At 35.7% G+C, this 15,114-nt stretch overlaps 2 protein-coding genes across 2 annotated transcripts; both read right to left on the bottom strand.

Annotated features, from left to right (window-relative positions):
* Positions 1 to 3,142: 3,142 nt before the first annotated feature.
* On the bottom strand, positions 3,143 to 4,107 carry LOC119254677 (olfactory receptor 51F1-like). The gene is given in 2 exon segments (XM_037521778.1): positions 3,143 to 3,273; positions 3,276 to 4,107. Coding segments are annotated over 2 exon segments (963 nt in total).
* A 5,806-nt stretch (positions 4,108 to 9,913) lies between these two features.
* Positions 9,914 to 10,857, bottom strand: LOC119255026 (olfactory receptor 51F1-like). The gene is given in 2 exon segments (XM_037522045.1): positions 9,914 to 10,239; positions 10,242 to 10,857. Coding segments are annotated over 2 exon segments (942 nt in total).
* Between the last annotated feature and the right edge of the window lie 4,257 nt (positions 10,858 to 15,114).

Genomic DNA, 15,114 nt, shown 5'->3' with positions numbered 1-15,114 from the left:
GGAATCATCATTTTGAATGTGGATGTTGCGTTTCAGGATCAGTATGATTTCTTGATTTTTATTCTTCTATGTATTTTTTATAAATGATTTACTACATATAATTTGTATAAAAAAGGTGAAATAACAGATTCTTTGAAGGTATCCCTACATATCTAATACTATCCCTACATGTAGCTTAGTACTAGATTCATAAATAATACCTTTAGTATTAAATATAAATTTGCAAATGCATTCCTACAACTGAGAGGCAAGTCCATTATAGAGTCAAATAGTTCCACGGGGGTGGTGCCTTCAATAAAAGAAGGATGATTTGGTAACAGAGCAATTCACATGGAAATGATTTCTATAAAAAATACTTTGGGCCTCAAGATTTATGTTAATATCTATATAGTGATTAATGTTTTTCCAAGTAATTTCAGGTACATTATCTACTTTAGCTTTAGTTAATGTTGGAGACCCCTAAGGCATAAAGTGCTGAGACCAGGAAAACCTCAAGGTCACGGCTGGAAAACTGGCCATGGCTAAGACTGATCAATACTGGTCTGAGGTCAGAGGACTGGCCCGTGTACAGATCAGGATGTTATTTTTTGCGTTTGAGAAATGATGTTTGGGGGACAAACTAGATTAGAAAAGAAACAGAATAATCTGATAGCACAGAGACTTGGTGGTGAATGTGTGCCCGGACAAGGCTAAATACTAAGAGACCCAAAGATTCATAATATAAATATCCAATTTCTGTGTCTAGAAGTCTGAGGAAAATTTTTGTTTTCTATTATTAAGTCTATTTTAATTCAAATAAATGTGCCAGTTTATTTAAAAAAATACCAAGAGAATGATTCATTGTTTAATAACTAACATAGAGGGGAGGAGGGTGGTTTGTATCAATAAAAATGATTTGCACTGGGCACTTGGGACACTTGAGCGTGGAATGAGAGGCCTGGCGTCACCTAGGTCCTGCTTCTCCTAAACTCTATTTTGTGTCTGTCATTTCTTTATTCCTCGGTTCTTTCTGATTCCTCTCTCAACCTGTTCACTGGTACTGGACCCCGGCAGTTAAAATATCTCAGGTAAAAATAAACAGTATATTAAGTTACCCCACATGTACTAATGAACACATTGCCTGACATGAACTTAGTGGTCAATAATTTTATTGAATTAATTTATCCATTGCCCTTGAAGGTGTATTTCATAGTCCTGAAATGAGGATCACATAAATGAAATAATTTAATCAATTCTATTTGGTCTTGATTAGGTTGATTACTTAATAAATTTGTTTAAATATAGGACTCATAAAGTTTTAAAATCTACATTGAAGAATTTCTTTGAACCTAAAATTCTCATATGTGATTTAGTCATCATTATTTGGTATGGAGTTTGGATCTTCCAACATAGTCTTCAAATTGGAATTCCATATATTACCCTCTTTTCATAAACTACTTGTTTAACATATTGTATATAATAATATCCATGATAACAATGGGATGACTAAGGAAAATATAAGGAGCCACAGTTCACTTATTGGGGAATAGGAAGAGCTTGTGAATTAGAGAATGAACCGTGAGTGTTTAACCACCTGCTAACAGTTTACAGAGGAAACAATGAAGAATGGTTCATTTCTCAACTTGAGACAGTAGAATAGGCTCAGAATTTTTTAAATTAATTTTTTGAAATGAGGTGCCATTGTTTTATATATTTGTTAATATTTTGACAGTATAGGATTTTCGCTTAGATGTGGTGATTGTAGCTCTCCCAACACTAAAGCACCCACAGTCCACAGCCACAGTCCATATACTCTCCCACCCTTCATTGTTCACCCTACCATTTTACCTCCCCTCTTAGATGCATGAAATTTTTATAGGGCAAGGTAGGGGCACCCCAGAACCCCCAAATCTTCCTGTTTGAAATAGATTCTGCCATATGCTTCATCAAGACAAAACATACTCTGGTGTGGAAAAGATATTTAATACATTAGTGTGCAACACAGAAAAGGAAAGACTATAGTTTCCAAATCAAGCACCCAATGTTACCCATTCACTCAGTATGTCTGAGACAGAAGGAGCAAAATCACAATAAAAGCTGTCATTGTTAACCTTCCCATGGGTCTCTCAGCCACATCTGTTACAACCAGTCTAGGATCAAAAAGCAAGTATTGCTTTTTCACATGTCTTTCTGCTCCATGTGCCTCCTCCAGGTCTCCTTCTTGCTCTCCAGCTGTCTTCCTTCCTTCTGCAGTCTCCTCTCAGCTTCTTCTCCTCCCAGCTCAGCTCCACACAGTAGGGTGGGGTAGGGAACATGGAACTTCCCCCTTTCCTAGGGGACACCCTGTTACAAAATGTCCTTATCTATTACCACCTTTTCATCTGAAATCAAATTTTTTTTTTAAAGATTTATTTATTTATTTATTTATACAAGCACTGGGTATAGTCAGAAGCGCGGGAGGGTGAGAGAATTCACCAGAGCCAGAGCGGGGAGCAGAGCAGGCAGAAGGACCGAAGTACACTGCTGAGGGGAGCAGCGGGCGGCAGGAGAGGTCTGCGCGCCATGTGGGACCCTTGTCTGAGGCCTGGGACCCTACAGGCGCTGCAGAGGCTGTCAGCAGCTTCGCAGCCCAGCGCTCAACTGCCTCCCACCAGGGGAGGCCCTGAAATCAAATTGATGTGGCATTCATCAATTTTTCATCTTTATTTTTTTGATGAATTATGGTACCATTTTATGCATCTGATTTTAAGCATCTTCCTAACTCTTGAATTGATTAGTTATTGTGAGTCCTTTTCCAAGAACCAAAATTTAGGTCTACTTATGTATAACTGCTTATAGTCCATGGATCATGAATTATATACCTGGTGCATTGTTGGTTGAAATCACCATAATAAGTCCTTCAAAGCTTTTATATCCTCTGAAAATTTATGAATAATATGGGTGTATTGACATGTGTTTTTTTCCTTGTAAATGTTAAATGCTCATGGATTTAACAGAATCCAAAGGTATCTATTCTAGAAAAAGCTTATGAATTGTCCCAAGCTTCCTTATGTTTACATCATCAACATTTTCAGTTTTGAAAAAAGTATTGATAGGCAGTGAACTACCAAGGATGCTGTTCTTTAGTGAAAGTCACTTATCAGGTTTTTCTCTAATTTAATCATCACAGTTTATTTGTAGGTAGAATACTGAGTATAGCTTTGCGAATCTGTTTTGTCTTTACACTATAGATGATGGGGTTGATCACAGGGGGCAAAATCAGGTATATATTGGACATCATTGAATGGACCACTTTGGGGCTGAATGAGCATAGCGATGCACCAAGGACAGACTTATCAGGGGGATGTAGAAAGTAGCAACTGCTCCAATGTGGGAGACACAGGTGCTAAAGGTCTTGTGTCGTTCTTCAGGGGAGGCAATTCTGAGAACAGAGCGAATGATCAAGATATAAGAAACAACAATACCTGGTGTATCTATTCCTGTAGTCAGGATGAGACCACTTAATCCATAGATGCTGTTGACTCGAGTATCTGAGCATGCTAATTTAATCACATCTGCATGGTAGCAATAGGAGTGGGTAAGGAGATTCTTTTTGCAGAAAGAAAGACGCTTAAGGAGGAAGAGTCCAGTTGCTATCAATATTACGCTGCGCGCACTGATTATTAGACACATCTGAATGATTCTGGAGTTAGTGAGAATGGTGGTGTACCTGAGAGGGTCACAGATGGACACGTAGCGGTCAAAGGCCATGGCCATCAGCACTCCAGATTCCATGAAAGTGAATACATGAAGGAAAAACATCTGGATAATGCAGGAATCTAAACTGATTTGTCTTGCATCAAACCAGAGGATAGCTAATGTTGTTGACATTGTAGACACCATCAAGCCCAGGTCAGTGGCTGACAGCATGGAGAGGAAATAGTACATGGGCTCATGCAGACTCTGCTGGGTAATGATGACAAACAGGATCATGCTGTTCCCAGTAAGGGCAGTGGCATAGAGACAACAGAAGGGAATGGAGATCCAGCCTTGGGCAGACTCCAAGCCAGGAATGCCGGTCAACAAGAAGATTGGAAATGTAGATGTGAAGTTACTGAGGATCTCCATGTTGTCTTGGATTTGTGGCATTTGTCCTCACAATGCTCATAGCCTATAAAAATAATAATGAAGTTGTTCAAAATATGCAGATTTATTTTCTTTTGTTTAGGAAATTGTCTATATTTGTGGGTACATGCTCTTTCACTTATAAAACTCTAGATCATTTTAATATTCATCTGCAATCCTTATCAAGGATAATTAGAAAATATAGGACTTTCTGTACTGAAATCCTTGGAAAATATGTCTATTAATTTTTGGCATTTTGATGACAGTTATTTACTATGTGATGACAATTTAAGCTCCATTGCATCATGAGAATCTATGAATAAAGGATCATTTTAAAAAATAATCCATCAGTTTGGAATATATTCTGTATAAAATGAATAAGAGAAATCCACCCCACACATCCATGTCTTCAGTACACATGTAGGTGTGAATCTCCAGGCATCACTTTCTCTAGGTGGTAGAAGCTATCATTGGTAGGTGCCACTTCAATCCAACACTCTGAGTGAGCAAAATCAGAGGGCATATTTACAAGAAAAAGCAAAGATGTAAGTCTGTAGAAGTTATTGGAAAGGACTATATGCACTGAAGCAAGATGAGACAAGACACCTTGACATAAACCACTGAAACCAGGAGAGCATTGTATCATGACTGGGTGTTTTGTGAATGACAGTGTTGAATCACTTGACTACTTGAATAGGTGAAAGATTAAAAACTTCAAATGCAGCTGAGAGCATTTTAATGACCCAGAAAAGATTTTAGTGTCTACTGATCAAAGCTAAAATCTGAGGAATTAAGGAAAAATAAGCAGTTGGGATAAAGTGTATATTGTTCCAGAAACTGTGAAGAAGAGAAACAAGCTGTGAGTAAAGGAAAATGTTAGGTGAATTAACTGCTTGCAAATGGGAAAAACATAAAAGAACGTACATATTTATAAACAAATTAAAGTAGCAGCGGCTAAATCATTAAAGAATATTAAACGGTAGAAATTAATTGTTACAGAAAAATTTTTAGAAAGTATTAGGTGACTGAACATAGAACATGTTAGTAATTAGCTTTTGAAAAGGTCAAGGAATTATCACCCAGTAGCTCTTTTAAGTTTTGTTTTTCCATTATTTTAAAATTGTGATTAAAACAAACCGTTCTTGTTTCAGTTTTCACAAGATTTTGTGTCTTTTCAGTAGTAATAGTTCTAAAGCCATAGAAAGCCTGCTAGTGTGTGGTGGTGTGTAGATGGCTACTCTGAAGCTGGTTCTTGCCTTAAAATGGCTATGTTTCTGATCATTCGGATATATTCACATATTTTGTGTATCTTGATATTTATTAAAGAGGAGTCTGTGCTTAGTAGATTTGCATGTAACCTAATAAGGGAAGCTTGTCACATTCTATTTTGAGGAATTAAACTTTTCTTTTTATTGAAAAAAAAATAAAACACAACATTCTGAGCATTATTAAATGTACAGATTTTTGGCAGTAAATATATTCATAATGTTGAGCAATAATCTCCTACGTCCAGGTTCATATCTTCATCTTGTAAAACAAATGTGTACACATTAAACAGTGAGTTCCACTCTATCCCCCTTTCCAGCAACCCTGGCAACCATCATCTACTCTGTCTTTCTCTGAACTTGACTACTCTAAGTGTCACATGTGAGTGGAATCATAAATATTTGTACTTTATGACTGACTATTTGTATGTACCATAACATCCTCAGAGAATTATGCAGGTTACAGACTGGTAAAATCATTTCTTCCCTTGCATTGAGTATCCACTTTTTTAAACGTAAATTATTAGCAGAATATTTACTCTGTTGAAGGCACATGAAGAATGGAAGCTGATTTGAGAACACAGAGGTTTTAAGATACATTAAAGTGTATAGGAGAGGATATGTACTCACTGTGCATGCAAATGTTAATGTTATAAATATTAATAATAATTTGTAATTATATGAAAATTTAATTTTTAAAGTAAGAAATATGCCTTATTACAATAACTCAAGGAAAGCATATAAAACAATAGCAATGCTTCTAATTATATTATTATTTTTCAGTCAAGGCTGTAAAAAATTGTTGGTAAAACTTGCATCCTGGGAGTCCCGGCTGTGAAATAAATATACGTGTTACTGTGCCTTTTATGCTAGCTTTCTGTGATTCCTTTTAACTGTCCCTCTCTGATTTCTCCTCACTCTGAGAAAGGTCAGCATATTCAACCATGAACTAGTAGGGATCAGATACCTGGCTGCTCCATGGGACCCTGAGGATGGGGTGAAAATAGTGTTATCAGATTTTCTGCAAGCCCACCTGATTACTTGTGCAAAGGTAACAAAGCAGGAAGTCAACCCGTGAGCACCTTTCTCTACCTCCTTACCAGAGTCCCTGGGGGAGGGAAGCCTCTGTGTTTGGCAGCAAGAGCAAGTTCTGAGTTGCTGGTCTGCAGTCATGGACTTTATAGTGAGGAGGAGAAAGCTTCTTGGGGTCATGGGTAAAGACTGAGCCTCCCTGAGGCATAGACAGAAAAGCTGCAACACCTTCCTCTCTAAACACTGGCTGGGCTATAATCTCACACTACTGAAAATTAAAACACATCAAGTCAAAATATTATAAGATGGGGACCAAGCATAGATAAAACAGGTTCTGTTATTGAGTGAGAGCACAAATACTTGACTTGATCCTTAGAAAGGGAGGAGAAACTTCGCTCACTCCTACTTAGAGTGGTTAAGCACTCATAATTCATTCTTTAATGAACAAGTTCTCACTTGTGAGAAGTTACTCTTTTATTCCTATGAGTGGAGAATTTTGTAGGGAAACTTGAGAGTGTATTCATTTACACTAGGAGAAATACTACTTGGAGGAGATTTCTGTCATTCTGTTGTGCTTCACCCCTCTGATTCTGGCTTAGTTAAATGGCATGAGGAAATGTGAATGCTAAGGCAAGCAAAGAAGAGTCAAAGGAAAGATGAACATTGACATAGTAGATCTGCATTTGCAAGTTTTAATTGAAATCATTCCATTTCAGGTATCATTAGCTTCAATTTAGATTATAGTAATTAAGGGAAGGTATAATGTCTTGATTTTTATTCTTCAATTATTTTTGTATAAAAATCTACTACATTGACTTTGCACAAAAATGTGAAATAACAGATTCTTGAATGTATCTCCCTGCAACAGTGTAGTGCTAGGTACATAATATGAATGACATTAAATGTTTGTTAAAATTGCAAATGCATTCTTACAGCTCATAGGTACCCACAGTATAAAATCTAGTGGCTCATGGGGGTAGTGCTTGCAAGAGGAGAAGGATGATTCAGCAACATGCCAATTGACAAGAAAACAATTTCAAGGGGAAAAAGTTGACTGTAGGTCAAGATTTTATTAATATCTACATAGTGATTAATGTTTGTCAAGGAATTTCAGGAACATTATTTACTTCAGGTTTGGTTAAATTTATTTAGGTGAAAATCTATTTATATTTTTTAACTTACCCTCCAGTTCTGATGAACACATTGCTTGACATAAATTAAGTGGTCAATGGTTTTATTTAATTAACTTATCCATTGCTCTTAAGGTATATTTCACACCATAAAAGAGGATACACAAACAATGAAGTCATTTTATTCAATTCTTCTTGGTTGTTTTTTGATTAGTTACTTAGTATATTTGTTTAACTATAGGACTCACACAATTTTTCAGTCTTCATTGATGCATTTTCTTTGAACCTAAAATTCTCATATGTGATTTAGTCATCATGTTTCATATGGAGTTAGGGTCCTCTATATAGTCTGCAAATTGGAATTCCATATTATCCACTTTTCATAAACCATATGTTCAACAAACAATACAATTTCCATGGTAATAATGATGATGATTAAGGAAAATATAAGTATCCACCGTTCCCTTATTATAAGTAGCCACAGTGCCCTTATTGGGGATAGTGAGAACTTGTTCATTAGAGAATGAATTATGAGTGTTTAACCAGCTGTGAAGATCAATCAATACATTTAACAGAGGCAACAAAGAATGATTCACTTCTCAACCGGAGACAGTAGAATTTGCTCAGAGATTTTTCAATGAATTATTTTAATAAAGTGCCACTATTTTATATATTTCTAATATTTTGGCAATATTGGTTTTTGCCCCTTAGCTATGGTCATTGTAGCTCTCCTAACACTGAAGGACCCACAGTCCACAGCCATAGTCCACTGTGATCGCCCCCTTTCATTCTTAGACTTCCCGATCTACCTCCCCTCCTGGGGGCCTCCAGTTTTGGTCAGTTTTCAAGAAATTCTCAGTTTTCAAGAAATGCTTTTATAATTTGTCTTTGACCCTTTGGTATTTCACTCTCTCCTTCTGGCTATTTCACTTAGTACAATCCTACTCTGTTGAAGTGTGAGTTGTGTATGAAAAGCTACTTAATTTAGTATTATTGCCTGATATATTAGGGGATAAGTATACAACCTGAGACCATATTCATAACAAAAGCCAGAAACATATCTGACATCGCCCAATTTTCTAAATTGTAACCCCTTATCAAATATTATATACAAAATTCATTGTTATTAGCTGTACACTGATGGGTTTAAGGAAATGTTCTCAATAGCACTAATCACTAAGGAGATGAAAATCATTTTATCACAAATGATACTATGAAAATCATTTTATTATAAATGATACTATGAAAATCACATTATCTCAGTTATAAAACTGTTTATTATAAAAAAAATTGAAAAATAGTTTGGAGAAAATAGAAGCCTTCTACATTGTTTTAGGGAGTTTAAATTGGTAATTCAAGTACAGCAAACAGAATGTAACTTTCTCAAAATTTAAAAATTAATTAACACATGCCCACATCTAGATGTTTGTCTAAAGGTGTTGTAATCGAGATCTCAAAGAGATTGTCGGATCCCAGTGATTACTGCATGGAAATCTTTACATTAAAATTGTATTTATTTTTAGAAAAGTGTCCAAACGGGGAAAAAGAAATTAACCATTAATTACATGAATATATTTGAAGTATTTCCTCTGCTGAGGAAAACTGCATAGCAGAGTTCTAAGAATCCTGCCTTACACAACCAGAAAACCTTGTTCTGCTATTAAGTGGGTAGCACAAATAGCAGAAATTATAGCCAAGGATATCAGTTTCTTTATTTGCAGAACAGAGTAATGAACTAGGTAGCCTGAAAATGTTAGAGCACTGTGGGATGTTTGTTTATCTTGCTTGGTAGAGTTTGTTTGCAAATTGGACAGCAAGCAAAGTTTTGAAAGTAATTTTGATGCAGTGAATCCTTTATGAGATTGATCTGACATTTGCTTGGGGTTTAACCACCTTTCATCTGAAATCAAATTCATGTGAAATATTCATCAATTTTTCATCTTTATTTCTTCAATGAATTATTACAGTACCATTTTATGCAACTGATTTTAGAGGTTCTTCATAACTCTTGAATTGATGTAGTTTCTGTAAGTCCCTATTAGGAGTCAAAATTTAGTTCTATTTATGTGTAACTGTTTATAGTCTGTCTGTGCATTATATACCTGGTACATTGTTAGTTAAAGTCACCATAGCAACTCCTTCATAGCTTTGTGAATGCTCTGATAATTTATAGAAAATATGGGTGCCTTGACATGTGGCTGTTTTCTTGGAAAGATACATGAATTTTAAAAGAATCATAAGAAACTATGAGTACAAAAAGGTTATGAACCTCTTCCCAAACTTCCTTATTTTTACATCATGAGCAATTTTTTACTTGTAAAAAATTACTGATAGACAATCAACTACCTTGGATACCTACTGCAGTGAAAGTAAATTTTTCAGTTTTTCCCTCTAATGTAACCATCACTGTTTATTTGGAAGGAGAGTACTGAATATAGCTTTGCGAATCTGTTTTGTCTTTACACTATAGATGATGGGGTTGATCACAGGGGGCAAAATCAGGTATATATTGGACATCATTGAATGGACCACTTTGGGGGCTGAATGAGCATAGCGATGCACCAAGGACAGACTTATCAGGGGGATGTAGAAAGTAGCAACTGCTCCAATGTGGGAGACACAGGTGCTAAAGGTCTTGTGTCGTTCTTCAGGGGAGGCAATTCTGAGAACAGAGCGAATGATCAAGATATAAGAAACAACAATACCTGGTGTATCTATTCCTGTGTCAGGATGAGACCAATTAATCCAAAGATGCTGTTGACCCGAGTATCTGAGCATGCTAATTTAATCACATCTGGGTGGTAGCAATAGGAGTGGGAAAGGAGATTCTTTTTGCAGAAAGAGACACGCTTAAGGAGCAAGAGTACGATCACTATCAATATTACAGTGCGTGCACTGATTATTAGATACATCTGAATGATTCTGGGATTAGTGAGAATGGTAGTGTACCTGAGAGGGTCACAGATGGCTACATAGCGGTCGAAGGCCATGGCCACCAGCACTCCAGATTCCATGGAAGAAAATCCATGAAGAAAAAACATCTGGATAATGCAGGAATCTAGACTGATTTGTCTTGCATCAAACCAGAGGATAGCTAATGTTGTTGACATTGTAGACACAGTCAAGCCCAGGTCAGTGGCTGACAGCATGGAGAGGAAATAGTACATGGGCTCATGCAGACTCTGCTGGGTGATGATGACAAACAGGATCATGCTGTTCCCAGTAAGGGCAATGGCATAGAGACAACAGAAGGGAATGGAGATCCAGCCATGGACAGATTCCAAGCCTGGAATGCCGGTCAACAAGAAGGTTGGAAATGTAGATGTGAAGTTACTAAGGATCTCCATGTTGTCTTGGATTTGTGGCATTTGTCCTCACAATGCTCATAGCCTATAAAAATAATAATGAAGTTGTTCAAAATGTGCAGATTTATTTTCTTTTGTTTAGGAAATTGCCTATATTTGTGGTATATGCTCTTTCACTTATAAAACTCTAGATCATTTTAATATTCATCTGCAATCATTATCAAGGATAATTAGAAAATATAAGAATTTCTGTACTCAAATTCTTAGAAAATATGTGTATTGATTTTATACATATTGATGACAATTATTTACTATGTGATGGTAATTCAAGCTCCATTGTATCATGAGATTCTATGAATAATGAATCAGTTTAAAAAGTAATCCATCAGTTTGGAATATGTTCTGTATAAAATGAGTAACAGAAATCCACCCCACACATCCCTGTCTGCAGTACACATGTAGGTGTGAATCTCCAGGCATCACTTTCTCTAGGTGGTAGAAGCTATCATTGGTTAGGTGCCACTTCAATCCAACACTCTGAGTGAGCAAATTCAGAGGGCATATTTACAAGAAAAAACAAAGATGTAAGTCTGTAGAAGTTATTGGAAAGGACTATATGCACTGAAGCAAGATGAGGCCAGAAACCTTGACATAAACTATTGAAACCAGGAGAGCTTGGTGTCATGACTGGGTGTTTTGTGAATGACAGTGTTGAATCACCTGATTACTTGAATAGCTCAAAGATTAAAAACTTCAAATGCAGCTGAGAGCATTTTAATGACCTAAAAAAGATTTTAGCATCTATAGATCAAAGCTAAAATCTGAGGAATTAAGGAAAAATAAGCAGTTGGGATAAAGTGTATATTTTCCAGAAACTGTGAAGAAGAGAAACAAGCTGTGAGTAAAGGAAAATGTTAGGTGAATTAACTGCTTGCAAATGGGAAAAACATAAAAGAACGTACATATTTATAAACAAATTAAAGTAGCAGTGGCTAAATCATTAAAGAATATTAAACGGTAGAAATTAATTGTGACAGAAAAATTTTTAGAAAATATTAGGTGATTGAATATAGAGCATGATAGTAATTAGCTTTTGAAAAGGTCAAGGAATTATCACCCAGTAGCTCTTTTAAGTTTTGTTTTTTCCATCATTTTAAAATTGTGGCTAAACACATCATTCTGAGCAATATTATGTGTACAGATTACTGGAAATTCTCTCCTACATCCATGTTCATATTTTTATCTTGTAAAACAAATGTGTACACATTAAACAGTGAATCCCTCCCTACCACCCCTTTCTGCAACCCTGGCAATCATCATGTACTCTCTCTCTCTCTCTGCTTTTGACTGACTACTCTTAAGTGTCACATGTGAGTAGAATCATAAATATTTGTAGTTTGTCACTGACTATCCATGTACCACTACATCGTCAGAGAATTACACATTACAGATTGTTAAAAAACATTTCTTCCCTTTTACTGAGTGTCGACTTTTTAAAATGTAAATTATTAGCAGAAAATTTGCTTCTGTTGAAGGCACAGGAAGAATGGATGGTAGTTTGAGAAAACAGAGTTTTTAAGGTACATTGAAGTGTATAGGAGAGGATATTTACTCACCGTACATGCAGATGTTAGTGTTCTAAATATTAATAATCATGTGCAATTAAATTAAAGTTTCATTTTTAAATTAGACTATACATCATTGAAATCACTCAATGAAAACTTATAAAACAATGGCAATGTTCCTTATTATAATATTTTTCAGTCAAACTGTAAAAAATAGTTGGTAAAACTTACTTCCTGGGAGTCATGACTGTGAGATAATTATACATGTTACTGTGCCCTTTATGCTAGCTTTCTGTGATTCCTTTTAACTGTCGCTCTCCAATTTCACCTCACTCTGAGAAAGGTCAGGTTTTCAACCATGAACTAGTAGGGAACAGATACCTGGCTGCTAGTGTTATTAGACTTTTCTGCAAGTCCACCTGATTACTTGTGCAAATGTAACAAAACAGGAAGTCAACCCAGTGAGCACCTTTCTCTACCTCCTTACCAGAGTCCCTGGGGGAGGGGAGCCTTCTGTGTTTGGCAGCAGAGAGCAAGTTCTGAGTTGCTGGTCTGTAGTCATGGACTTTATAGTGAGGAGGAGAAAGCTCTGGGGTCATGGGTAAAGTCTGAGCCTCCCTGAGGCATAGACAGAAAAGCTGCAACACCTTCCTCTCTAACCACTGGCTGGGCTATAATCTCACACTACTGAAAGTTAAAACACATAGTCAAAAATATTATAAGATGGGGACCATGTATAGATAAAACAGGTTCTGTTATTGAGTGAGAACACAAATGTTTGACTTGATCCTTAGAAAGGGAGGAGAAACTACAATCTCTCCTACTTAGAGTGGGCATAAGAGGTTACTCTTTTATTCCTATGAGTGGAGAATTGTTGGGAAACTTGAGAGTGTATTCGTTCACACTAGGAGAAATACAACTTGGAGGAGATTTCTGTCATTCTGTTGTGCTTCACCCCTCTGATTCTGGCTTAGTAAATGGCATGAGGAAATGTGAATGCTAAGGCAAGCAAAGATGAACATTGATGTAGTAGATCATATTCACAAGTTTTAATTAAAAATATTCCATTTCAGGTATCATAAATTTGAATGTGGATATAGCACTTGAGGGAAGGTATAACTTCTTGATTTTTATTCTTCAATTATTTTTGTATAAAAATCTACTACATTGACTTTGCAGAAAAATATGAAATAACAGATTTTTTGAATGTATTTCCCTGTAACAGTGTAATGCTAGGTAGGTACATAATATGAATGACATTAAATGTTTGTTAAAATTGCAAATGCATGCTTACAGCTCATAGGTACCCACAGTATAAAATCTAGTGGCTCATGGGGGTAGTGCTTGCAAGAGGAGAAAGATGATTTAGCAACATGCCAATTGACAAGAAAACAATTTCCAGGGGGAAAAATTGATTGTAGGTCAAGATTTTATTAATATCTACATAGTGATTAATGTTTTTAAGGAATTTCAAGAACATTATTTACTTGAGCTTTGGTTAAATTTATTTAGGTGAAAATCTATTTATATTTTTTAACTTACCCTCCAGCACTGATGAACATATTGCTTGACATAAATTAAGTGGTCAATGGTTTTATATAATTAACTTATCCATTGCTCTTAAGGTATATTTCACACCATAAAAGAGGATATATAAACAATGAAGTCATTTTATTCAATTCTTCTTGGTTGTTTTTTGATTAATTACTTAGTATATTTGTTTAACTATAGGACTCACACAATTTTTCAGTCTTCATTGATGCATTTTCTTTGAACCTAAAATTCTCATATGTGATTTAGTCATCATGTTTCATATGGAGTTAGGGTCCTCTATATAGTCTGCAAATTGGAATTCCATATTATCCACTTTTCATAAACCATATGTTCAACAAACAATACAATTTCCATGGTAATAATGATGATGATTAAGGAAAATATAAGTATCCACCGTTCCCTTATTATAAGTAGCCACAGTGCCCTTATTGGGGATAGTGAGAACTTGTTCATTAGAGAATGAATTATGAGTGTTTAGCCAGCTGCAAATATCAATCAATACATTTAACAGAGGCAACAAAGAATGATTCACTTCTGAACCGGAGATGGTAGAATTTGCTCAGAGATTTTTTAATGTATTTTTTGAATAAAGAGCCACTATTTTTTATATTTCTAATATTTTGACATTATTGGTTTTTGCCCCTTAGATATGGTCATTGTAGCTCTCCTAACACTGAAGGACCCACAGTCCATAGCCATAGTCCACTGGGATCGCCCCCCTTTCATTCTTAGACTTCCCGATCTACCTCCCCTCCTGGGGGCCTCGAGTATTGGTCAGTTTTCAAGAAATTCTCAGTTTTCAAGAAATGCTTTTATAATTTGTCTTTGACCCTTTGGTTTTTAACTCTCACCTTCTGGCTATTTTACTTAGTATAATCCTACTCTGTTGAAGTGTGAGTTGTGTATGAAAAGCTACTTTATTTAGTATTATAGCCTGATATATCAGGGGATAAGTATACAACCTGAGACCATATTCATCACAAAAGCCATAAATCTATCTGTCATCGCCCAAAGTTTCTAAATTGTAACCCCTTATCAAATATTATATACAAAATTCATTGTTATTAGCTGTACACTGATGGGTTTAAGAAAATGTTCTCAATAGCATTAATCACTAAGGAGATGAAAATCATTTTATTACAAATGATACTATGAAAATCATTTTATTATGAATGATACT

The sequence above is a fragment of the Talpa occidentalis genome, unplaced genomic scaffold (genome assembly GCF_014898055.3).
Source record: "Talpa occidentalis isolate TD23 unplaced genomic scaffold, MPIMG_talOcc4v2.1 talOcc4.3, whole genome shotgun sequence".
Lineage (NCBI taxonomy): Eukaryota > Metazoa > Chordata > Mammalia > Eulipotyphla > Talpidae > Talpa > Talpa occidentalis.
The sequence above is the reverse complement of the archived record's forward strand: the minus strand, read 5'-3'. Positions and strand labels throughout refer to the sequence as shown.